Source organism: Leguminivora glycinivorella, chromosome 7 (genome assembly GCF_023078275.1).
Source record: "Leguminivora glycinivorella isolate SPB_JAAS2020 chromosome 7, LegGlyc_1.1, whole genome shotgun sequence".
In the NCBI taxonomy this organism is placed as follows: Eukaryota; Metazoa; Arthropoda; class Insecta; order Lepidoptera; family Tortricidae; genus Leguminivora; species Leguminivora glycinivorella.
This window is the reverse complement of record NC_062977.1, coordinates 4,425,709-4,453,349: the sequence shown is the minus strand read 5'-3', so window position 1 is coordinate 4,453,349 and position 27,641 is coordinate 4,425,709. Positions and strand designations below refer to the sequence as shown.

General features: G+C 37.0%; 1 protein-coding gene across 1 annotated transcript in view; it reads left to right on the top strand.

Moving 5' to 3' along the window:
- LOC125227844 (nitric oxide synthase-like) overlaps positions 1–27,641 on the top strand; it is a 61,394-nt gene that overhangs the window by 30,934 nt on the left and 2,819 nt on the right. Inside the window, exons 4-20 of the mRNA XM_048132218.1 lie at positions 3,619–3,710; positions 5,993–6,134; positions 7,685–7,824; positions 14,297–14,471; positions 15,841–16,022; positions 17,341–17,455; positions 17,897–18,121; positions 18,878–18,982; positions 20,854–20,939; positions 21,343–21,440; positions 21,945–22,171; positions 22,309–22,551; positions 22,636–22,786; positions 22,871–23,040; positions 23,369–23,579; positions 23,673–23,763; positions 26,261–26,534. Of these exons, the coding sequence (XP_047988175.1) occupies positions 3,619–3,710; positions 5,993–6,134; positions 7,685–7,824; positions 14,297–14,471; positions 15,841–16,022; positions 17,341–17,455; positions 17,897–18,121; positions 18,878–18,982; positions 20,854–20,939; positions 21,343–21,440; positions 21,945–22,171; positions 22,309–22,551; positions 22,636–22,786; positions 22,871–23,040; positions 23,369–23,579; positions 23,673–23,763; positions 26,261–26,534 (2,727 nt within the window). The remainder of the gene's footprint in view (positions 1–3,618; positions 3,711–5,992; positions 6,135–7,684; positions 7,825–14,296; positions 14,472–15,840; positions 16,023–17,340; positions 17,456–17,896; positions 18,122–18,877; positions 18,983–20,853; positions 20,940–21,342; positions 21,441–21,944; positions 22,172–22,308; positions 22,552–22,635; positions 22,787–22,870; positions 23,041–23,368; positions 23,580–23,672; positions 23,764–26,260; positions 26,535–27,641) is intronic.

Sequence of the window (27,641 nt, the reverse complement as noted above, 5' to 3'; positions counted from 1 at the left end):
AAAAAACATTCAAACATTTTTCATAAAGTCAAATCTATAAAATTTATTGGATGTATGTCGAACCTGTTATTTTCTAATCAGGCTCGATGAACGCTTTGAACGGCGTTCCAAGTAACGAAGGGTTCTGAGGGACCTGGGACCACATGAACCGCAAATCATGGCAACTGGGTAGACGTGAGCCTTTATAAGGGATAATATACCAATTGACGTGATTTTTAAGTGGAGATAGTTGAAGAGATGGAGAGTGACATAGGCATTTATCTCTTTCTAACCCACCACTTTCCCAAAGTGGGGGTTGGACGTTTGTATGGAGCATTCGGCAATTTTCGACTTTAACGCGAGCGAAGTCGCGGGCACAAGCCAGTTACAGCATAAATGTTAGTATAAGTATACCTAAACATTCATACCGTCTGATGATCGTAATATTCGATGTAGAGACGAAGTAACGCCGTGGCTTGCGTCGCATCGCAGTCGCGCGTCCATCGCGCGACCGTCGCGTCGCCCACGCAAGCCACTGCGTAACAGATCTTTTTCTTATCTACAGGAATAACGAGAGTACAAAACGTAATTAGATTTCAGTCTGTTTGTAGCTCGGTATATCACGTAATGTGGATAATTTTATCGCTGTCATTCATAATTTACAAAAACCTGATTTTCAAAACATTCCAGTCGTGTCTTGTTTTGACTGGCGCCGATTTTTCTTGGACATAAACAAGGTAACATTTAAAATGTAAATTTCTGTAGGGATTTCAAAATGGGATTGTTTTAATGGCGTGTCTTTGTGTAGGTGGGCATTTTCGCGAGAAGAATACAAAAAGCTTATTTTTTTTCTAAGATAGGTAAATTTAATGTTTTTCTTACTCAGAATCACGAACCCTTTCGATCCTACTAGGAAAAAAAGGCCCCAATTTTTTTTTACTTCGTTACCATTTTTCAACAGCGGTTACAATGTGGAAAGTAGGTACGCAAAATAATAGATAATTTTGGGACCATTTTTTGTCCTAGATCGAAAGGGCTCGTCTTTCTGAGTATGAAAAACATAAAATTTACCTATCTTAGAAAAAATATGATTGATGCTTCTTCTCGCGAAAATGCCCAGGAACGTCACCTAGCTACCTGGAGAATTTAGAGAGGCAATCTGCACTCAGAGAAGAAATAATGGAGCGCTGATGGTATCACTACAGCTTTTTCATCCAAATGAAAAAGGCCTATCCAAGTGCTTATGTCATACATTCTATAGGTTTTCGTTCAACTGGAGCGCAGTTTGAATACAAGTAGTGTCAAGAATTGCTTGGGGGTGAAGATGGAATCTATTTAAATTTTTAAAGCCATCTGGAAAAATTGCAAAATGCAAAGTTACGTGCATTTTGTAAAATAGACAAGTGAGAAAAGAGTAAGAGTATACACAATTTACCTTAAAAAATCAAAATATTATTATGATAAACACTTAGTTCTTTATTTGAACATGCACTAACTTTTTATATAAAGGAATGTTTCTGATTGACTCTATTTATTATTACATGTGTTGTTATTTAGTGTTATTTTAAAGTATACATTTACGCGCGCGCTTAAATGAAACCGTAAAAAATATGCATCTACTCTTTCATAATATGTATAAGTTAACCACAGAGAACACATGTAAACTTTTAATTAGGATTACAAAGTTAAAGACCAACGACAACTTATAACGAGCCTGAGATGGGACGCCATTTTGTCTCGCGTGAGGTTAAAATGGAACATTATGTAGATTGTAATAGTTATTTGTTATACAAGGGGGCAAAATTGTATTTTAACGCCGAGTGTGGAATTGAAAAACGAGCAAGTGAAAGGATTCTCTAGTTGAACCACGAGCGAAGCGAGTGGTTCGAGAATAGAATCCGGAACTTGCGAGTTTTTTAACACACGAGAAGTAAAATACATTTGCACCCGAGTGTAACACAAAACTTTTCCCCTCACTATAGCGAGGAAACTACAACGCAAAAAATGCGTTTATCACTGCTGCCAGTAGTTCCACAGGTGGTAAATCATCTTTATTACTAGATTCACCTACTTTTATCAATTTTAAAGCAGTTAATTTGACTTTATTCAAGGTCAAATTACTTTACCCACTAGTGGATAAAATGCGTTTTTACCCGCTGGTATTAAAGGACAAAACACGTGTTTCCGAGCTAGTGAGGGGAAAATGTTTTAACTTACATACAGTTGCCATCAGATTATCGGAGCGACCGGGGGGCCATTTCTTAAAACTGAAAGTTACAAGCGGAAGTCTCTTTCCAACATGTCATATTAGACATTGACTACCACTTGTAAATTGTAACTTGTAGCTTCGAGAAATAAAGGGGCCCATTTATCAAAACTAAAACAACACAAGTTACAAGTTACAAGTGGAAGTCTCTTTCCAGCATGTCATATTAAACATTGACTACCACTCGTAAATTGTAACTTGTAGCTTCGAGAAAAAAGGGACCCATTTATCAAAACTAAAACAACACAAGTTACAAGTTACAAGTGGAAGTCTCTTTCCAACATGTCATATTAGACATTGACTACCACTTGTAAATTGTAACCTGTAGCTTCGAGAAATGGGCCACGGGGCGTTCAAAAATATCTATACCTTGACAATAAAGGCGTGTTCAGATATTTCTGAGTACCTTTACCGCTCCAATATATCTGCTGTTGACTGCACAAACTGGGCAAGAGTGGCGAAACTAACGTATAGGGAACAACTTTTAGAGAAAATGTAGTACATAGTAGTAGTAGTAGTAATAATCACTTGATTGTGTACAACAGTTTATATACAATTTGTAGGAATAGAGATACAAAGGCGAGCTTATCTCTATAAGGGATCTCTTAGTTAGTTAACTTTAAAGTAGATGAGAGGATCGTTCCACTAGCTAAGATAGACAAACTTACAGAATTACAATAAAGGTCAAAAATAATCCAAAACATTGTCCACAATTCAATGCGATATTGTTGGTCCCGAATATAATGAACTAATATTATTAGTCTTAGCCCACCTAGGGTTGTAAATAGAAAAAAAACCAAATGTTTTTTTTTTTCAGAATTATAAAAAAAACATGAAATAAAACCGAGCACCCTGGTTTTTTTTCTAAATATGGTTTTTTTCAGATGAACAAATAATACGACAATAACGGTTTTTCGTGAGTTGTAACGTGTTTCAATAACAATAACGTACATTTTAATTCAATTAACATTCAGTATACAAACGTTTATTGGGGAATCCCCGATGCTGCGTGTAGCGTGGAGAGGCGGTGGTGTTGCCAACAGTAAATAGTGATAACTACCAAATACAGATTTCGTAAATGTTACTTTTATAAGACCAGAAATTAAAGTTATTTGATTAAATTCGTTTAATAGTTAACATTAAGTTTAAAAAACCGTATAAAAGTATTAACTACTTTGCAAATATTGAGATTTCATACTTTAGAAAAAAAAACATACTCCAGAAAAAAAACTGTTTTTTTTCACGGTTTTTTTTCATGTTTTTTTTAAAGCAGAAAAAAAACCGTTTTTTTTGCAACCCTAAGCCCACCTGACATTTTTTTCTTTATTATTATCATGAAGCATTTTAAAATTACAAAACATTCATTTTTACAGGTCTTCGACTGTAGAGAAGTAACAACTGCAAAAGGAATGTTCGAGGCGCTTTGTACTCATATCAAATACGCTACGAATAAAGGAAATATTCGGTAAGAACTCCATTCATCGGATCCGATGTCAGATCTCACAAATCACTTCAAAGATGCCGAACGGTGATCATGATAAAACGCCATGCTTAGATAAAAAAATGTGATAGTATCAAATTGTGTCGACCTAGCCGAAATGGCAATCATTGACGCTAAACGCCGCTCGAAACGTAGTCTGATTCTGTCGCGCCAATACGCGCGATAGAGATAGATAGCTACAAAAACGATATTATCGTAAGTATTTGTGTATTTGGCTATGTACCCTATAATACTTATTGCATGCGTGTAACCACTTTATTTAAAGGTGATTTCATTCTTTTTATCAATGCAAGTAGATGTTATTTTGGTAAGTTATAGCTATAAACGATGTATTTAATTTGTAATATAGGTATTAGTTAACCCTTTATTTGATTTTGTTTATTGGGATATACACTAACAAAAAATAAATCTACAGAAGTTATTAAGTACTTTAAATTATTTTTAATAGCAAATAATATTGACTCAAGCTGCACGTATTCGGTAGAAAATTATTACAAAGTTGTGGCAACACTTTTAACTGTCAGTTTTATCCAAAATGGCCGATTGACGGAAACTGCCGCCGAAGCGCAAGGTTTTTACTGTTTTTTTTTCATGTTTTTAACAGTGTATATAGTTAAAAAGTAGATCGAGCAGGTTGATAGATATATTTTTGTATGTTTACTATGATTTGTATACCGATTGTATTGCTTTTGCATCGTCGGTGGCCGTTTAATTCTGTTTGTATATCACAATATACAATGCCAAGTATACGTCCAACTACCATAAGAGGTGTGTGTTTACTGTGATAAACATTGCCAATTTCACTACGAAATACGTTTTATTTCTATGTATATTGTAATATACTTTGCCAAGTTTGTGCAATTTATGGAATTAGTTTAATTTAGATTTTTTTGCTTGTCAACAGCATGTAGTCTAAATAAGATCTGCTAAATTTTTAGCCCTCATTCCTAACAAAAATGCCCCTTCTAAGACAAGTGACAATTCTGATGACGAAAGAGAGCTTGACTTATCTTAGGATGTTTTCTTCGCCCGAACTTTCCTCTTCAACGTCTTCTCTTGACTCTTCTTACGAACGCTTGAACCTGCTTTGTAGTTCTAGCTCCGGTGATGAGGGTGATAGTAATAATAATAACGAGTAAAAGAGGAAAATTGTTCCTTTGACCCCAATAATCCGAGAAATTTGTCCTTTGTCCACACGAGAACCCGACTATTTTAATATCTCATCAATTTCTTCGTTACCATCTCTGCCATCTGTTACTACAACGCCAACATCGTCAAAACTCAACACGCGAGGAACAAAAAAAACAAGGGCCAAGAAACAAATTGCACCAGGGGGCCGATTTTTGAATCGTGGCCAATCGATTTTGTGAAATTCGTTCAATAATATCTCCACTACTAGCGATTTAAATTCTACTAATAAAATGGAAAACGAGTGGTCATTACCACTAGTTTTACAATTACTAGCCGTCCTTTTTTCAAAAATAGCATTACGTCGTTTCCACAGACTTTCGAACGGCGAATTCGTGCGTTCGAAATTCAAAAATCGATCCGCAGTTTCCTGTAGGCCAAAAAGACTGAAAAAGTTTGTCCTTAGTTACACATGGTCAAAAGCCCCATTTCAACATGCAGCTTCTATTGAAGAAAAAGATGATGAGTTCGAAGATTTAACTGCAGACGATTCACCATGTTGGACATTTCATATTCACTGAAAATGACATAGGGTGCTGTGAATATTGCCAAAAGTTGAAGACTGTTTTTTGCATTAAATTTTAGGCTATTTTTGTTAAAGAGAAGAATCCTAGAAATTGTTTTTTAGTTTCCATACAAAATAATCTATGTATGGTTTGATTTTTGTATACTGCGATTTGATTTTTGATATACAAATGAAATAAAAAGTGAATTTATTTCTTTCTTTTTATTTAAATTCTATTGACCCATATTTGGCATTGTCTATCCTAATATACATTGCCGAACATACATAACACTTCATTACTTTGGCACTGTATACTGTGATATACATCGGTTTTCATGAAAACTGAAAACATTAGATTTTTTTTAGTAATTTTTACTGACCTATTTTTGACCCTACATTTCAGAAAATTTGTCAGATAAAGCAATTTGAACATTTTTTAGCCCTGCCAAATAAAGGGTTAAATATGACACTTTCGAACAAATACATGGACGTAAAACTGGCGTACTTTATGCCATTTAAATTATAATCAAAAATATAATTCATTTGTCAACAGATCGGCAATCACAATTTTCCCGCAACGCACGGACGGCAAACATGACTACAGGATATGGAACCCACAGCTCCTCAACTACGCGGGGTACGTTCAAGAAGACGGAACCGTCTTGGGTGACCCTGGCAGAGTCGAGTTCACAAATGTAAGTAACACTCGGGGACAAGTCTGTCAAACATATTCCCGTAACGCACAGACGGCCACAATGACTACAGGATATGGAACCCACAGCTCCTCAACTACGCAGGCTACGTGCAAGAAGACGGAACTATCTTGGGCGAGTTGGGCGACTCTGGCAGATTTAAATTCACAAATGTGTAAGTAAAAAACTCGGACTATGTCTATGAAAAAAAAATCTTAACGTACGGCTGACAACTATAGAATATGGAGCCCACAGCTCATCAACTATAAGAATTACATGCAAGAAGATGGGACAGTCTTTGGCGACCCTGGTCAGACTCACACGGAGTACACACATGTAAGTATTGTAATATAATATGTCATACAAAGCAAATTTTTCGATGACATAATACCAACACTCGAACATGAAAAATATAGGTAGTTACAAACTTTTCTGGCAGAAAAATAAAACAGCTTAATCAGTACATCAATATTATTTTAAATCCATACTAATATTATAAATGGGAAAGTGTGTGTGTCTGTTTGTTTTTCCGTCTTTCACGGCAAAACGGAGCGGCGAATTGACATGATTTTTTAAGTGGAGATAGTTGAAAGGATGGAGAGTGACATAAGCTACTTTTTCCTCCTCCCTCTAACGCGAGCGAAGCCGCGGGCAAAAGCTAGTACTTCATAAAAAACAAAACGATGAACAATTAAACATATTTGATGAAGAATGCTACATGTTACAGGAATACATTGTTTGTCTCATTTATCTGTGAATCCGACAGGCAGATCTTTTAAATAGGTATAATAGACTACTAAAAAATGTAGGCTAGATACATACATTGTTAACCAGGATAAAAGAAGAGCCGGCAAATGATAGGTCGATTAGATGCGGCTGTAGACGAGTCAAATTCACGGATGTGATCTAATCGACGTGGTCATTTCCTAGCCGATGTGGTTCGGAATTAGGAAATGAACCGAAATAGGGATTTTCATTTTGTCGGCTTTGCATCGTCTGACCAGTGATTTTAGTGTGCATTTCACGTGCATGGTTATCAGTAGTTCCCATGATATTTGATATTATGAACTTTTAACAGTATTATATAATTAGACCGTTTATACCTTCATTATTTATATCGCACTTTTTTTCACTGAAAAACAAAGTGCCTAAAACATTCCATGAATTAGGTACAGCGGGGCAAATCTCGACTGGGGGGCCAAAGTAACTGGTCCATTTTTTCCATGTTTTACAATGTTTGCATTATTAAATATAGTGTCCACCGGTTATATATAATGGTAGTCGTGTTCAGTGGATACGTGTAGAACTCAACATCATAGTGTAATAATGGAAAAAATGGATCAGTTACAATTGCCCCCAGTCGAGATTTGCCCCGCTGTACCTTATGGCAATTTTGGAACCGGCCAAAATAGTCACTTTTTGTTTATTGTATGATATCCATATTTCAGTTTCTAATTTTATAAAAGTGTTGATGAAACACATTTTTTAACCGACTTCAAAAAAGGAGGAGGTTCTCAATTCGACTGAATGTTTTTTTTTTTTTATTTATCTAGATCTGCATAAAGCTGGGATGGAAGCCGCCGTACACGATGTGGGACGTTCTGCCGCTGGTTCTGCAGGCTGACGGCAAGGAGCCAGAGTTTTTCGACATACCCCGAGATATTGTATTGGAAGTCCATATGGAACATCCTGAGTAAGTACAAGAACGTACTTTTTTTTAGAATTATAAATGAGCTTACTCTTGGCCACAGACTAGCCAAAGGCAAAGACGTGGCCTACGATGGAGTGAGCTCGCCCAGAAGATGCCTATTCATCCTAGATTTGAAGGTTTCCGGGTTATATGAGCTCGGAAATATAGCTGCCGCCAAGGAATTCCTCTCCTTGGTAGTGCACATAAGAAAAGAAGAAGCAAAGCGCTTCGTGCATATCCCCATATTTAAATAAACCCTTAAATGCATATAGTATCAAAAACTATACTACCTACCTACATAACATAACTAGACACCAGCCTATGGAAACTGTACAGGAAAAAATATGCCCTTTATAACTATTTTATTGTTTATTTGTTTAATCGTAATTTTTAATATGAAACAGAAGTAAATAACTGTGAATCATTTGTCAGTCACAACCAACATAAATTACACCTACCTGATTTAGGAACCATCGATTGCAATCAGTCAGGTAGCAATGAACTTGACATAAACATTGCACGTTCATTAAAAAAAATAAAAATAACTTGCTCACGAAAGTGACGAATTCAAATCATCACTTTAGTTACCCAATTTAGTCTACGCCTTAACGTCTGAATTTAATCACTGTAATTGAAACAAATATTGTTTTAAATGTGATACCTATTATTTTTAGATCGGTATAGTATGTATGTTGTACACTTTCATATCAAACATCCAGACTTTCTGTTGAATTGTCACTTAGATGATTTTCGAATAAGGTTTTTCCGAGTAAACGTTTTCCTGTGATCGCATTGTTCCAAAACTTTACGGTGTATTTGTTTAATAAGCTTATTTTTTGCTATCGTCTCTTTTTTGCCAGCAGATATCTACAGATATCGATGTCTTCTAAATAAAACTTAACTATGTCTTCTTTAATCTAAGTTTACTAATCGATTTCGTTTTTCCTTGGAACCTTGTTTTGATCTTCATATTATTTCCTTTTTCAAGCTTTTCTTTGCTCTTTTATATTGTTTTTTTTTCTCTTATCTGTCATTTAAATTTGCCAATCTAGTGTCTAATATTTGCACCTTTCTTCCTAAATAATCGACATAATCGTGTTTTAATTTTCTGCGATTTTTAAGAGTCGCTTTCTTACCCGCAGACGTGCGCGAAGGGGACGGGTTATGTTGATATTTCACTTGAACTTTCTTCTCTAATAATTCTTTTAGTATATTTGCCTTGTTTTGCTTTACTCTATCCCTGTAACGTTTAGCTCGATCCCTCCAGTTTTTTCGCATAGCTTTGTTCACGAGAAATAATTATCTTCTCGTGAACACAGCTATGGTATTTAAACGGTATTTTTTTTTAATAATAATCCATTTCCTTTTCTTATTTAATATCTTTCTCTGGCTAACTACCTTACTTCTGCTATGAATGACATTGGCATCCGTTTAAATTTTTTCAGACATTTTGGCATAATTGAACTGTAAAACTTATTTTATAAATTAAATCACCAAAATACTAATATTTACCACTTCGTACTATTTCTACATATAGGTGTCACACATATCAAAGTATTAGAAGCATATAACTTACAAAGAACTTTAATTAAATAATTAAATTTAACAAATTCATCTCCCGATGCATCATTTTCGTGGTCAAAAGTCACTTTCGTGTCAGACCACGAAAGTGACTTTTGACCACGAAAGTGACGGATCACGAAAGTGACGACCACGAAAGTGACGATAGTCTGTTTTAACGGATTTATACTGAATAGTTTTTAAGTTATAACGGAATTACATGATCGACGTGTAAATTAACCCCAGAAAGCATGAATTAAGCATATTAATATAATTTAATAATTAAACACTTACCTAAACTTAAGTCAACAAAAGTGACGCACGATCTTTGACACAGACTTGACAAGATACAATATTATTTTATTACTCATAAATGATGTCCGTCATCGGTGTCCAACTATTTACCAAATTTTTGACGCAGAGTATCGGTGTTGCTAATATTTAAAAAACGTATAAATACTTCGATGTGACCAGTTTTTTTGCCAAAAATATTACTAAATATGAGTGACCACGAAAGTGATGATGGTTTTAGGAACAAATTAAATCATGTCAATATTGATATTCATCATTGCTGTATTTTTTGTGCTTTTGTTTTATATATAGCCAACAGGAAGAACAGGAAGTATCCACATAAGTATATACAGTTAACATTGCGTTTTTGCTAAATATGTATTTTTAACAGTAGTGAGCAGTAGACGATGTCTCATCCGAACTGACCACGTAGCGTGATGTTTATTACGTAAATCGGAAATTTCAGAAAAATATCTTACAATATTCTAAAAAACATTATTGGACAATAATAGTATTAACAAAATAAACACGTAAAGTTAATAATATATCATTTAATACGTATACTTTTCTGTACATCAAGTCTGAACACAGTTTCATGCATTGAAATAATGACCCTACCCACCCATATTTTAAACAGTAATAGGTAATTACCAACTTGTTACCTAATTTTTCCAACTAATAAGACAGAAATATTAAATGATAATTTGCTGCTGTGTAGGAAGATATTCATAGTGTAATATAATATCACACTACCGAGAAGTAATAAGTAATATTTTATGGATCAATGATGGCAAAGGGAAACGTCATTGTTCTACAGTCAATACCTATAATCCATAAGATATATCGGATCGGTCAAAGCCCTCACAATTATCTAAACACGCTACGTTGGTCGCTGTGCCGTATTAGCGCGACAGAGCCAGCTGCGTTTCGGTGGTTTCGATCGGCGTCTAGCGCCAACGATTGACATTTTGGCTAGATCCGCTGTAATTGTCAAGGCACGTGTTTAGATATTTTGGGCACCTAGATATTTTGTTCCGATATATCTGATGGTATGGTATGGTTGATGTGTAAGCCATTACGTATTGATGTCAAACGTAGGCGCAATGACGACGTGATGACACACGGGATACGCGTACGTAAACAAACTAGCTAATTAAAATTGGCGTTAGAATAATGAATCAAGAACTAATTTTGTAGATGTTGTTTTTTACAGGAATTTCGCGTATCATAGCGTAGGTATCATACTGTAAACAAATCTTTACCTACAGTATTTAGAAGTATGCGTGTTACATCTTTAATTGTAGGTATATGTATTTGTATGGCTATATGCACATATGTATAAATAAATACAAATTGGAGTACATATTACATATACCATATCTTAAACTAAGGTCACTAGGCGACGATATACACTTATGTATAGACATAGCTGGGCATTAACTCGTTAATCCGTTAATCGTTAATTAACGAAGTTAACATTTCGATTAACGGATTAACTTTTAAGTTAACTTGAAAAAATGTTAACGGACTCGTTAACTTCCGTTAAATTTCTCCGAGTCCGTTAATCGTTAATCTAGTAGGGCACAGGCGCCATCTGCGCTGCGAAAAACACGTTCTGAACGCTACTATAAAAGCCCGAAGTACGGCAAATCCTATGATTTGCCGGTAAATCCTAGGTTTTACCGATGTCGATTACTAAAAGTCCGAAATATTACCTAAAAAAGTATTCTTCATGTGGATTTGCTTTTACTAACTTTGATTCGGTGAATCCTAAGCTTTACCATGGCGACTGTTGTAGTGTACAAATTCGAGCCCTATTTACGACCACATTCGCTTCCCTAGCCTCTACCGCCCAAAGTGCCACAACAGTCCCGTCACCGCCAGCATCTCTCCTGACACAGCTCTTGGCAGTTAGCTCAGGCGATCACTGCCTTCCACGTGCAGCCTAGAGTTCAATAGGCTAGCTGTACTTCGGCCTTTTACAAAAATATAATACGTTATAGTGGATACTGATGCAACTAAATATTTAAAGAAAAGTTCAATTTTTTTCACGTGTTAACGGATTAACGATTAACTTTAACTTACGTTAAATTTGTCGAAATGTATCGCTTTAACGATTAACGAAGTTAACTTTTTTAGTAACGGATTAGCGATTAACGAAGTTAACTATTTGATTAACGGTGCCCAGCTATGTGTATAGATAAATATACGGGTATCTATTGGTTCCCATAAAGTCTTAAGTCATAATGTATCCTTTGTCCACATTTCGGTTTTTCTCAGAAACCCGTTACTTTCCAGGGTTGTTTTAATTTCACATAAGATGATGAAGACCCTGAAAATTAACCGTTTCAGAATTATGACTAATGATAACCTGACAACCATTACACTGTGACTTTCGATAATTATGTCAAAGAAAGGGATCCGTAAATACAATCGTATTGATAAAACGATAATGCTTTTGTATGGGGTACTCATATATTCTGACCCGTCTCATTTTTCTGAAATGTTATCTCATTTAATAAATGAGGATCAAAATTTTATTTTAACAACTATACCAATATAACGCAACATGACAAGTTGCAAGCTTTCATTAACCGGACGTCTGACATTATCCCGCAAGGAATCACTCTCGAACCCTTCCGCGAACCGCACGGCAGATTGCCCGATGTGCCCCACTGGCGTGCCTTAGATACAAACTTTACCTATGTAGGGTCGACTACAAACATGGACTTTCAATAGGGACTGAGCTCACACTTTTTTTGTCATACTAAATTGAACTTTATCACCGGTGCAGAAAGGCGTTCTTATCAGACTAGTAAAAGTGTGTCCACATGAGAGGGTCAAAGTCGGGGCTGGTGTCCCTCTCGCACGTGTGACCAGTGTTAAAGAGATTACTATAATAGTAGTATTTTTACCTATATGATAACTAAATTTATAAACTTCTTAAATTATTTTTGTATTATATAGAGGCAAAGATACGGTATACCTTGTAACGAATTGGTAAGTCATTATTATGAAGCCATAAAACCAAAGATTAGCGCAATTAAAAAAAACCTATAATTGGGTATTAGTAGATTTGGTAGTAACTTTGAATATTGATTGGTATCCCCAAAGAATGACAGTGGTGATGTCATTCAAATGATTTTGACAGCGGCAATAAGTGCGAGAGGGACACCAGCCCCAACTTTACCCTCTCACGTGGACACACTTTTTGGCCTAACAACTCAATCTAGCTTAATAATATATAAATCTATGACTACAAAGAGATGTATCACTTTTTCACCTTATTGCATTGTAATAAGGTGACACATGCATCTCTTACACATACATACATTACATTAGGGGATACATCTCTTTTTAGTCGACTGTACATACCGACTGAACTGTTAACCCTTAAATGCATAGTGATGTATATATTCATCTATTTTTGACTCTAATGACAGCATGTCAAAATTCAAATTTGAATAAATCTTTGTCAAGGTCATGTATTTAAGGGTAAATGTGTTTAAGCCGCTGATTTGAAACATTTGTAAGTTTTGGTCACCCAGAACTTTTTTAAAGATATTTTACATTTGTATTGCGAGTACTTAACGTAGACAACATAACAAGTTACAGGTACGCTACTATAATTTACATAAATAAATACATACGAATCATAGGTATCTACCTACCTAACATACCTACTAACTGGAAAGCTCAACACGGTCTCCATTCAAACACTGAATTTTACGATCTTTATTCTAAAGTTTACTGTGCTACGTGAGACATTACCTACGATAAAGAAAGAGATATTGCGTCTATCATATCCCAAGGAATAACATTTGAAGTTCAACGACACTCACAAGAATATGCTTCGCCATGTTTCTAGAAGACAATCTGTGCATTTTAATATCTCTTTTGTAAATTCTTCTAAAAATAGTGATAAATTACGGCAATCTTAATTTACGTATAAAACGATTAACCCCTCGACACGGATCCGTGCGTGGGAATTTTAATCTATTGCTTTAAATGTCAAGGTCACTATTTCAAAGACTAAAATTGACAGGCCGCATACGAGGGGTTAAGTTAACGAAATCAGACATGGGGCCTATTTCTCAAAACTGAAAGTTACAAGTTACAAGCGTAAGTCTCTTTTCAACTTGTCATTTTAGACATTGACTACCGCTTGTAAATTGTAACTTGTAGCTTCGAGAAATGGGCCCCAGAACGGACTTCCAGTCCACTTATCTCAGCAATACGTATGCTTGTATTTCTTTCGACGTGCAATTTTTTTACTCAAAGTTCAAGCGAGGAAAGTCTTTGTAAAAGTGTATAAGAAGTGGCACAATGCAAGATTACACTAGCCCACCAAGGCCACCAATGACTATAATTACAATATTTACAATAGATAATTGAAATTGAGTCATTAACGGGACCTTTTTTACTGCACCACGATCCATATGTACGAGTACCTATTAATTAAGAGCCTATATTGCCTCACAGCTGGGTAAAAGCTCCTCCCGCATTTAAGTAGACAAGACATGTAATACTCCTTTTTGGTAGAGTTGCCAATGACAGCCGAATCCATAATATTTAGATGTTAAAGCATTTATTTGTAAATACATTCTATTATATCGTTTCTCAGATTCGACTGGTTCAAGGAGCTCGGCCTCCGCTGGTACGCGCTGCCCGCCGTCGCCAACATGCGACTGGACTGTGGCGGCATCGAGTTCACTGCCACGGCCTTCAACGGCTGGTACATGGGCACTGAGATCGGGTGCCGCAACTTCTGTGACGCCAACCGTCTTAATGTGTTGGAAGTGAGTATGCTTTTATACACTTTTTTCTCGGAATGTTCGCGTCTATTGCTCACGGCCTCTTTCGTGAATAGATCTGTTTTAGCCACCAAAAGCGATGTTTCTCGGACATTGCACCATAAATAGTCTGAAATAGACGCTAAGGCCAGTAGTATTCGCGTCCACTGCTAAACAGACTCTTTCTACGTGCGGGTTTCAGACACTTCTTTCACAATTCAAGTGCTTTTATTATTCGATGCTTTTAAATCATGAGAACAGAAGCTAGCTAAGAATGTAAATTTAATAAGATTTTAAGATTTTAAGTAATCCGGATTTCACCAGACAAGTATTGGGCTATAGGAGGGACTAACGTTACTGGAGATTTAGGGATTACCATTATCTTGCATAATTTTTTTTGTCATATTTTACCTTCGCATAACAACGCTTGGCAGAATCCTCTTTTCGCAGAATGACTTTTTGCGTAAATTTCTTGGCATACTGTCATTTTGCAGAATTATTTAAGGCAGAGTAATACAATGGCATAATGGTAAATTGTATAATAGTCGTATAATCTATTAATTGTTTTGTCGAAATTTGTGTCGCATTCTATTGACTTGGCATACTGTCATTTCGCACAATTCTCTTAGGCAGAATTGGCATAATGTTGATGCGCAGAATAATGTCACTTATGTTTTATTTATTTTTTACACTTAAAAGGGTTTTCTAGTTTACTCACTGTCAACCTAACACGCTACTCCTCGCTTCGCTCGTCGTCTCACCTAAACCGACTCTGTGACATATAAGATTTCCGTGTCGTGTGAGTATTTTGTCTGGATGGGGGTTCTAACCTAATGTACATTTCTGGCAACATGACAAAATAAATTCGGCGGAACGTCTATTCGGTGCAAAATTACAGTCAGAAACATGAGTATTATGCGACATAAAATGCTGCAAAATTAAAGTCGACGATATTAGCAGTATGCTATTACTAATTCGGTGAAATGTAATGTATACTATATACAATTCTGCTATATTAAAATCGACAATATTAGTATTCTGCTATCCAGAATTCTGCCAAATTAATGATATGCGATATGATATGACAGTTATGCTATTTGTACAATTATGCAAAAGTATCATTCGGGTAAAAATGTTTCTGCGAAAGCTGCTATGCCAAATGTATTTCGGACAATCGATATTCTGCAAGATAAAGGGAACCCGAGATTTAGATAGCAATTATTGGGTAGGACCACGTAGGACCGAACTGCTTGTAGTAAAATTAAATTATTTATTTTGAAAACTAACGACGAACAGCAATCGACTTCTAAACTAGGCAGGTTTATCGTTAATCGTGGCTTATATGTCACTTTAGTGTAAATTTTTTATTCTTCAGAAAGTAGCACTAAAAATGGGGCTCGAGACTACCTCGGCTGTATCTCTCTGGAAGGACCAGGCAGTGGTGGAGATCAACAAAGCCGTGCTGCACAGTTTCCACAGGGACGTCGTGTCCATAGTGGACCACCACTCTGCTTCTGAGCAGTTCATGAAGCATTTGGAAAACGAAAATAAGGCTAGGTAGGTTATTTTTTAAGCACTCAGATCAGATGTCGCCATTAGTGTAAATCAGACTAAACGGCTTAAATGCTTACTGATATAGTCTGTATCTTCAGTTATTTAAATAAATGTAAACAAAATCTACCCTTAATGAGATTCCTTAGAGCAACTATTGGTAAATTAAAATATTACACGTATAAATAAGGAGGCTAATAACTTAACCACAAAATTAAAATTTGAAAAACCCCCGACATAGTGGGCTGATTTTCATGAAACATGACTAAGAACACTCCCGAATATCTCCACTTTCAAACAAAAAAAACTAAATCTCAATCGGTTCATCCGTTCGGGAGCTACGATGCCACACACAGACAGACAGACAGACAGACAGACAGACAGCCAGACATGTCAAACTTATAACACCCCGTCGTTTTTGCGTCGGGTGTTAAAAACAGGTTGCGCTTGGGCTTGTATTTAGTTGGTTAACCAAGAAATGTTGTAACTACCCGAAAAAGTACAAATTATATGTTTACGTTTTTTTAATACCTTTTTAAGTAGGTACAGAGTATAAGTTAATGTGGTCAGAGTTTACTCGTCTTAGAAAATCGCCGTATTTGCTGCGTATCGCTGTACTTTATATTTCAGTAAGGAAAGCATGACATTTCCGAATTTTGTTAAGGTATATCTAAATATATAAAAGAAGAACCTGACTGACTGACTGACATATCAACGCACAGCCGAAACCGCTGGTCCTAGAGATTCCAAATTTGGCACGTAGATTCCTTAAGGCACTGGTCCCACCGCGAGCTAGTAAGCTATGAGCTATCGGTTATAAAAACGAACAAACGATAAGCACTGCCGTGAAAATAAAAGAGACACGGCGATATTGATAGCTCACCGCTGGGCGAGTAACTATAAACATCGCCGTGTCTCTTTTATTTACACGAGAGTGATTATCTCTTGTTCGTTTTTATAGCCGATAGCTCATAGTTTACTAGCTTGCGGTGGGACCAGTGCCTAAAAGGTGTAGAGGAGCACTAAGAAAGGATCACCTCCTAAGGCGGTGAAATGGGGGTCCACAGTTTATATGAAAAAATAGATTACAACGCGGGCGAAGCCGCGGGAAAAGGCTAGTCCATACTAATATTATAAATGGGAAAGTGTGTGTGTCTGTTTGTTTGTCTGTCTTTCACGGCAAAACGGAGCTACGAATTGTCGTGATTTTTGAAATGGAGATAGTTGAAGTGATGGAGAGTGACATAGGCTACTTTTTGTCTCTTTCTAACCTGAGCAAAGCCGCGGGCAAGAGCTAGTATTATATAATTGTTTGTATTTTCAGGGGAGGTTGTCCAGCTGACTGGGTTTGGATTGTTCCGCCAATGTCATCATCTCTAACACAAGTTTATCATCAAGAAATGGCTAATTATTACATGAAACCGTCTTATGAGTATCAGGTAAGATGGCCCTTTTTCAATGCGAATTAAATATTGTTTACTTCGGGTTAAGAATTTCACCACCTCTTTCTTCTCGTGGGTCTCGTAAAAGTCAACTGTTGGGTATGGGTTAAATTGTGGCGTGGGCGAGACGCTGGCAACCTGCCACTGCAATGTCACAGTTTCGTTTTCATTTAATCCCTTATTTGCCAAGAGTGGCGCTGAAATTTTTGAGTAGTTTTATGTGCTCTGCCTATCCCTTTGGGTGTCAGGTTTTTTAACCGTCATTTACATTAATGCATAACAATACAATACTCTTTATTGCACACCTCACATAGTTTACAAGTAATGCACAAGAAACAATTAAACAGAGGTAACAACAGGGTCTTATCGCTTAAGAGCGATCTCTTCCAGACAACCTTTGGGTATTGGAGATGAATCTGGTTTTTTTTTAATTTCTAGATTGATGCGTGGAAGAAATACAATTGGGAAAAATCAGGCGAAAAGCCTCATAGAAAATTCCACTTCAAGCAAATAGCACGAGCCGTCAAGTTCACCTCCAAACTGTTCACCACCGCGCTGTCTCGTCGCGTCAAGGTCACCATCCTCTATGCCACAGAGACAGGCAAATCTGAACAGTATGCCAAAGAATTGGGGACCATGTTTGGACACGCTTTTAACGCTCAGGTGAGTTGGCGCTAATTTGCAAACTGTTGCAAATTGATTAGTTCTCCGTGAACGAGGCTTGAAATTATAAATAGGTAACATCGACTCGTGGAATTGTCTGTTCGGAAGCCTTATTCTGAAGATGACATTACTTACAACTAACTCAAGGTGCACTTAAGGTAAACTGAATACTAAAGAGCTAAAAACTATGAACCTTTTAACCGCTTAGAAATTTTCTACGAGCGTACTCGTGCCGCCACCGTTACGAAGTTATACGAAGAGTTATCTTATTTATGTCTTCGGCAAAATCAGAAAACACACTATCGTGTTTTATATGTATATATCGGACTACGACAGTAAAAAGTTCAATAAATATAAGGTCTCGACATTTTTTTGATGACATGGTCTCATTTTAAGAATTAGATAATTCAAAACAATTTGAACTATGTTACTAAGGAACTCCTCATAGGGCCATGATCATTTGTGAGTGTGTTTAGTAAAACGTCCCACTTTGTCGGTTACTATGTATTAAGGCGAGATTTACTTGTATCTTTATATGAATAAACCATCGTTAGATCGATGGAATAAACTGACAAAGCGGCTTTATAGCAATCGACAAAGTGGGACGTTTTCCCGTGCACACTCACATTTATTCATTTTAAATAGCAAATTAAATACCTACAATACAAAAAAAACTCAATTTCAACTAAACCCAAACCTATGCAATAAAAACAAAATAGATCGTGAACCGCTCATATAATTCGTTTTTTTTTTTAGGTCTTCGCAATGGATGAGTATGACATGTTCTCCATTGAACATGAAACACTTATTTTGATAGTGACCTCAACATTTGGCAATGGAGAGCCTCCTGCGAATGGCCAGGTATGACATATACTATACTTTTAGTAAAATCTATGTCAAATTGAATAATATCCCGCTAGCCTTTTTTTTAATGAAATCGACATAGGTATACATGCTATCATAATTCTAATTCCGTGGGTCTAGTAAAAAGGGGTATTAGAAAAGATGGATGGGATTAAAAAAACATTGTCTATCACATACATTAATTTCTCATTAAAAGAAGAATCATGCATTTAAGGGTTAATACTAATACTAGTACTATTCACACAATGTAAAACTTTATGGGCAAAAATTTAAAAATTAAATTGCTATTAGTACTTATTATAAATTGTTATTTTAACTCCTGTGAGCAGCTATTCAAATGTTAACGCGGGTTAGAAGTCATTATACCCCTGATAGCTAGCAATTCTTTTTTTTTCATACACTCAAAGAAATAGGTACGGGCTGAAAAACAGCGCTGTGCAGTCACTAGACTCGCGGCACAAGCTGAGTCTCGAGCCTATTGTCGCACCTAGTATTTAACTATTGGTAGTTACTTAGTTATTTTAGTCCTCAAAGTTGTGATCATAGCTAATATAGAACAAGACATGATTGTACTGTATCATAGCGTAGCTTACTCTTAGTTGCATGATAGAAATAAATACTTAAGTAATTGTACCTTAAAATTATTTGCGACAATAAATGACTTTTTATTTTATTTTATTTTTTATTTATGGACTATGTGAAAGATGATATGATTCGAAAGCAAGTGGATAATGAGATGACAGGCGATAGAGATATTTTTTTATAGGACATTCTAACACAGATTGACTGAGGCCCACGGTAAGCTCAAGAAGGCTTGTGTTGTGGGTACTCAGACAACGATATATGTATAATATATAAATACTTATATATACATAGAAAACATCCATGACTCGGGAACAAATATCTGTGCTCATCACATAAATGCCCTTACCGGGATTCGATCCCGAGACCACGGCGGAGCAGGCAGGGTCACTACCGACTGCGCCAGACCGGTCGTCGTCGTATGGAAGAGAATGACATGCTGCGCCGACGCCAAATCTTATACTATTAAACGAGCAATTCTTGTATATTTATTTATTTATTTATTTATTTATTTATATATACCGACGATCTCGGAAACCGCTCTAACGATTTCGCTGAAATTTGTTTTGTGGGGGTTTTCGGGGGTGAAAAATCGATCTAGCGTAGCCTTAGATCCCGGAAAACGCGAATTTTCGAGTTTTCATGAGTTTTTCTTTCGCATTTGTAAACGTAAAATATGGTCCTTAATTTCGCCGCGCGCGCATCGATTCCGCTTAGCTCAGTCGCACGAGGTCGGTCTAATGTACGCAGATAGATCGTAGGTGTCAGGGTTTCGAATCCCGGTCAGAAATTAAATTTTTGTTTTTTGTCTTTTTTTTGTTTTTGTATTTATAAGAGTTTTTTTTTTATCTAAAGACGTGATATATTAAAATAGAACCGAGCGAAGCTCGGTCGCCCAGATATTAAATGGAATAAGAGCAAGCGAATAATGATGAGTAAGAAGGGAAGGGAAGAGTTGAGCAACTCAGGTTCAAAACGGTGCATGTGTCATGGCATATGGAACTTAACTAACTTGAGTAAGTTGACTCATTTGCTTTAAGTGAAAGTAATAAATTTATTCAAGTCATACTTTTCATTTTATATGGAAATGATATGATATTTACAAAAAAATTACCTTATATTTACCTCTGGTGTTTCGGGTGTCCATGGGCGGCGGTGATCGCTTACCATCAGGCGACCTGTCTGCTCGTTTGCCTCCTATCCCATAAAAAAAAATGAATGCAGTATAAACAAGTAGTTTTAAAAACCATTTAATAAGAATTAAACGTTTATCATCTATTTTACAGGATTTCATAGATCATCTTTTCCAAATGCAAAACATGGAAAATGAGCTACATCATTCAGACGGCTCTCAAGGTGCTCCAAGCCCAGGGTAAATATTCGTATAATGTTTTAAAATAAATGGCCCAATATTAAATACATTTAGAACAGAGCACAACTGGAAAACTCCACCTTATACACCATGTTTTTATTGAATTCCGTTAACTTTAAGGGAAGAGTTTTTTGGTCAAATACAATCAATTTCTCTAAGAAATTAACTTCAGCCAAAAAGCTCACCTGCACCAACTTGATCTTTCGGTTTAGCCCTTGGTTGACTGGTAGAGAATGCCATCTGGCATTAAGTCGTCCATTTGTACTTTTTTGTAATGTGCAATAAAGTTTAAATAAGTAAATAAAGGTGCGCAGTGTTAATGTAATCAACACATTGGTAATTGTTTATAGGCGTCTATAGGCTACGGGGATCTGATCCATACATTCTAATTTTTTTTGTGCAGTTTCAGGACACCAACACCAAAATCTCTAATGAGAACTAACAGCGTTATGTCACCTCCACCATTCAAAGTGCCTCTTTCGCGCGTGGAATCCAACAGAAGTAAGTATAGTTTTTAGAAAGCAAAATAGATAATTACATCGATCATCGATTGCAGACGTTTCTGCTAATCAGAAGTTAAAATTTAAATAATTACTGATTACTTCTTCCACTCGCGAACATTCAACCAGTTACCGACAATACCACAGCTCCATTTCGTCGTCTATCATTAATGTATAAAAACGAAATATTATTTGAGTACGAATATTTTTATATTCATATTCATATTTTTTATTTGTATTGATTATACATTGTCATGGTTTCATACATTCATAGTACTTAGTATTAAATAAACAATAATAATTAGTATAAGTAGGTATGTCAGAGATGTGTACAGTAAAATTTAAAAATAAAATTAGTTATCATTTTACACTTACACTTATTTTATTTTTACACTTACACTTAAATAAGTGTTATTTACAGAGTTCTTACAGCAAAAAAGCCTTTACTGAAAGTGTTACTTCAACTGCACGGATTACTTTTTAATTTTTCCATTTTTGCATACAGGTACTACCGGAGAATCTTCTATCGAGCACCTTGGCCCATTGAGCAATGTCAGTTTTGCGGTGTTTGGTCTGGGATCCAGCGCATATCCCAAGTTTGCAAACTTTGGCAAAACTGTCGACAGAGTTTTGGGAGATTTGGGAGGAGAAAGGATCTTGGAACTTGCTACCGGTGATGAAATGTTTGCCCAAGAACAAGAATTCCGCGCTTGGTCTTCTAAAATCTTCCAGGTATAACTTTTTGTATATAAAAAGAAAAAAAAAAGATAATAATGTTTCAAGTAATGAAATTTAATGACCCATGATGTTTTGACAATCCCAACTCATATAGCTTCCTTGTTATATTTTTTTCTAAAAACATATTATAGGTTGCTGCCGAGACATTCTGCGTCGAAGAAAACATGCTAATGGATGCCAGAAACGCAATCTCAAAGCTGCCGCTAACGGAAGAAACCGTCAGATTTGGAAAACCGTCTACTGAAGTGCCTTTGAAACAGGCCCTGGAGAGTACCTACAAGAGGCAAATCATTCCTAGTATGGTCAAGAAAGTTAAACGACTAGGCGATCACACTGAAGACCGAGAAACTATATTTGTAGATATGCAACCAAGAGTACGTCCATTCACTTTATAAGTAGATCAATTAAAATTAGACAAAAGTATTTCTATAAATAATATCATTTTCTGATCTTTACAGGATGAAATCAAATACGACCCAGGAGATCATCTTGGTGTTCTGCCTTGCAATCGTGAAGAAGTTGTAAACTCAGTGTTGAAAAGACTTAAAGAAACAGATTTCGACGTTCCTGTACAACTACAAGTTATGAAAGAAACCCTTTCACCTCTTGGTAAGACCGCACGTTAACTCGATAAAGATACATATTAAAATAAGATTTATACTTATTTTTCACTAATCAAGATGCATTTTATAGGTTCGTCAAAGACGTGGGAGAAACATGAACGTATACCAGCACTGTCTATCAGAGATATGTTTACTCGATTTCTAGACATAACAACTCCACCTTCAACAACTGTTCTGAAGTACTTAGCTAAAGCTTGTACTGATGAAAAAGATATTTTGAGAATAAATGAGCTAATTCAGGTAAGACATTTTAAATTAGGACTGGGAGTAGTGGGAGAGACTCGCAGATCAGCGAATGGAAAGGCACAATCGTGTTGTGGAAAGTCGCAATACTTTTGATAGTTTGATCTCTCGCACTCTGCACAACAGAAATGAAACCCAACGAGGAAACATTTTCAGTGCCATCCTACGCAACTATCTCTTGGCGGGCCTGTGTTAGTCTTGCATGGCTCTATTCAGCCGCCAAAAACGCTGTCTCTCTGGGTTTGCAATAGACGATAAAAACCAATTTTTTGTTCAAATTGTGTTTCTTTATTTCTCGTTTAAATTAAATCCTTTTATTTTTCAGGACTCTGAGAAATATGACGAATGGAAGCATTTCCATGTGCCTCATCTAGGAGAAGTTTTGGAGGAGTTTCCATCGTGCAAGCCACAGGGTTCACTTTTAGCAGCGCTTCTCCCTGCCTTGCAACCAAGATTCTATTCTATTTCCTCGTCACCCCTGGCGCACCCGAAACATGTCCATCTCACTGTGGCTATCGTGTTTTACAAAGTTCGAAGTAAGTCCTTATTAACCGACAACAATAGCACTTAAACTACTATAATAATATCAGCTGATAGAATTTATTAAATAATTTCTTGTCATATTTCAGATGGTACAGGTCCAGTTCATTATGGAGTTTGCTCAAACTATTTAAAGAATCTCAGAGAAAACAAAGATGAAATTTTCGTTTTTGCAAGACGGTAAGCTTTGTTCGATGTTTTACATGTATACAACATTTTTTAAATTTTACTTTACCTGTTCTAAGGATACCTCCATACTTTTTTTTATTATTGTAATACAACAACATTCGGCCATTAAATAATACCTAACTCCACCTACGAAAAATTAACTAACATTATTAACATATTAAATACAACGATTTAAGATAGAAAGTTCTGAATAGGTAATTCATTAATTGACATGACTGAGCAACGACAGAGAGGCCAGCGCAACGGTGCGCGCATCAGTCAGTGCTCGCCACATGGCTCCCTTCCAGTGGGCGAGTGCTTCGGCCGGAACGATTTCGGATAACCTTTCTATTGTCGTTCACAGCGTCAACCTTATTTCAGCCAGCAGGTTCTCTAGGACGATTTCCATCTTCTAATATATATTGGCTTCAGGCGGTCAATCGTTACCGTCACGGGCTTTCATCGTGAGTTTAAATACTTTTTCGGTTCTTTCTAGTATCGGTTGCGGGCCTTTGGAAGCTGGCTGCAGGGCAAAATGCAGAATTTGCTACAAGTCACAAACAGGCGACCTGAAGAACTGGGTCAATCGTCTGTCGCCATTACTGACTGCCCGGCAAGTTGGTTTATCGCATCTAGAAGCATTTATACCAAATTTGGCGTGGAACCAGCAAAAGGGAAACTTTTGATAACAAGACGATGAATGTCGTCGAGTGGATTTACTACGCTGACGTTCCTTGACTCCGGAACGGTTGCATGAGTTCCTTAATTCAACAATTTTGTTTTCCATTTCCAAAATGGCTGAGCCAGGTGGATTGGCCGGTGGAGTGGCCGGTGTGATATCTTTAACTGCGTCTGCCAGGTCTGGTAATAAGTAAAGGGAAGCATTTGTTTGAACGGCAATACTAAGTCTGTACGTTGTCAGTAATAGGTCTTCAGATAATTTCGGTCCCCCCCCCCAAGTTAGATGTCTTAGAAACTGAAATGGCTTGCGCTCTCCTATTTGCAGAAGCAGTTGTTTGACTTCCTTACCTTTGGAAGCTGCCACATTTCTTCTTTGAGTTTTTTATATTTACTGTCGGTTGGAGGCGAAATAATTTTCCCCCTTATTCATAAACGTACACTAAAGTTATCAAGCCGATAAAGTTCGTTTGTCCCTTTCTATCACACCAGTACGTCGGAACAGGACAAACGCACTTTATCGGCTTGATAACTTTAGTGTACGTTTATGAATAAGGGGGTAAATCTTTTACTTCTTTACAAGTTTGTTGATCAAGGTCGGCGATAGCTTAATTAAATTTAGTTTAAGTTATAATTTTCGATAGCCCGAATTGCCTTCTATTTGGGCGAACCACAACACGGGCTCCTCAGGCCAAAAGGGTGTTATTTTTACGCTGACAAATTCTCCAAATATAGCGGTTGGCTCGCTTAAATTGATATTTTTGTGTTTTGTCTGTCCTTTTGCGAGTGTTCTTTTGGATTCCATGCAGGTGTTCAGTTCAGAAGGGGTGACCAGTGTGAAAGTCGGGAATTGCGATATTCTTTGGACGAGCAATAATATATTTTTCGGTGTAACTCAGAAGTGTTTCCTTCACACAGTTATTATTGTAATAATTGTAATAAAACAAAATCGGAACTCCAGTCGAGACAAATTAACTATAGTATTTTATGCAACAGGCGTTTAAAGGAGGTCAAAAAAGACGAGTGGCGTGGGTAACAATTTGAGGCGAAGCCGAAAATTGTTATTAAGACGCCACGAGTATTTTTTGACTCAGTTAAACACCGTTGCATACAATATTTTTTCTACGACCATGCACATACTTTTGAATAGTTTTCTAGAATAACTTTCGTGAAATTCGCACTGTTTCCTACAAGTATTTTGACTTGTCCTCTGCAATGTTTCTGCACTCACCCTGTCGCTCGCACTCCCCCGCGCCGCCGCCCGCCCCCGGCCGGCGCCCCGCGGCCCGCTATATCCCTTAACGGTTACCTAACAATGCTGTAAGAGCTAAATCGTATGCGTGGGTACGCGGGGCGCCGGCCGGGGGCGGGCATCTTTTATGTAGGGTTTTAACGATCTATGCACGACACGGTAAATGACGAATAACAACACGGGAGTAGAAAAACAGTATTAACAGCCATACTAATATTATAAATGGGAAAGTGTGTGTGTCTGTTTGTTTGTCCGTCTTTCACGGAAAAACGGAGCGTCGAATTAACGTGATTTTTTAAGTGGAGATAGTTGAAGGGATGGAGAGTGACATGGGCCACTTTTTGTCTCTTTCTAACGCAAGCGAAGCCGCGGGCAAAAACTAGTATTAAATAAAAAAACAAAACGTCTAGATAATATCTTTTGAATAAGTAATTCACTCATTAACGTGACACAGCAACGACATACAAACCTGCGCCATAGTGCGCGTATCATCCAGTGCTCGCCACAACTAGTTGTAGTTTCACCATAACAAAAAAGAAGCACTACTTTAAACTATGTTAACAATGATTTTACTTACAGTGCACCAACCTTCCATTTGCCAAAGAGTTTATCGGTACCCCTAATCCTGATTGGGCCCGGTTCCGGTGTCGCCCCACTGAGAGGATTCTGGCATCACAGAAAATACCAAATAAAGGAACTAGCTAAAAAGGAGACGATCGGACCAGTTTGGCTATTCTTCGGGTGTCGAACAAAAGGGATGGACATATACAGAGTCGAAAAAGAGCAGGCTATCAGAGAAGGAACTCTTAACAGAGTTTTCTTAGCTCTTTCACGAGAAAAAAAGGAGGACAAGGTACCTACTTGACTTTTTTTTGTTATTATGTGATTATTTTACATTTTGATACTCTTTATCTTCCTCGTGGGTGATCTGGCAGGAAATTATGGTCACGCGATAAATAATAAAATAGCAGGCCGTCCCTATCGCACTATTTGTAAGTGCGATAAGGACGGCCCGATGTTTTATCATCTATCGCGCGACCATGATTGCCCTACATGTTGCCTCGCACCAACAATGTATAACAATAACAAACACCCATATTAGTTTCCATTTGGAGACAGGCTTGCGTGTAAAACGGTAACAGTGATTCGGTAATTAATAAAATAACATAGTTAAAACCGTCGCTTGACACAAAATGCCTAAGTCACGCTCGCGCCATTCAAATGAATGCTATTTAGAACCCCAAAATAGACTTCTGAAAGGCAAATAGGATTATTTATGTCATTAGATATTTTCCACAGTATAAATAGACTACCCTAAACAAATCTATCCGTCCATAAATATATCACAAATCACTTATTTTCATTTCAATCAATATTCTTGAATACAAATGTGATATTCTAAGAGTAAAGACTTCTTAAATCAGACGAGCATGAAGTTCTCATTGATACCACAGTATAATAAAGAGTACTGTCGTACAGTATGGCCACTCCCGCTCCCCGCTGAAAGTGCCACCCACCCCTTCGGTTACCTGACAGTTACCGCCTGTCACAAATGCGAACAATCGACCTGTCATATCTCACTCATACAAGCATGGTACGCGTTCACGTACACGAGCTTAGAATGTGTGCTAGGAACGCGGCTCTTTCATATATTTGATCGCCAGTGTCCGAGATGTGTTGATACCGTCTATCAAAAATGAAAATCTTAATCTTAAAGAACGAGTTTTTAAAAGTTTGGCTACGTGGACCCCTGCACTGCACTTGATTGGCGCGATTAACTTTTTCTAATTGTATTAAAGACATACTCGTAACGACGGGTAGCTCACCCCAATCATGTGTTAGCCCTTTTTTGACGGAGTGGGAATGCAGTTACGCTCGATGTGTGGGACTCGCCGCTCGGACTAAACCCACTCCCGGCGTTTCATCCTCTTTGCCGTTGGTGACGGCTCGCTGGGATCGA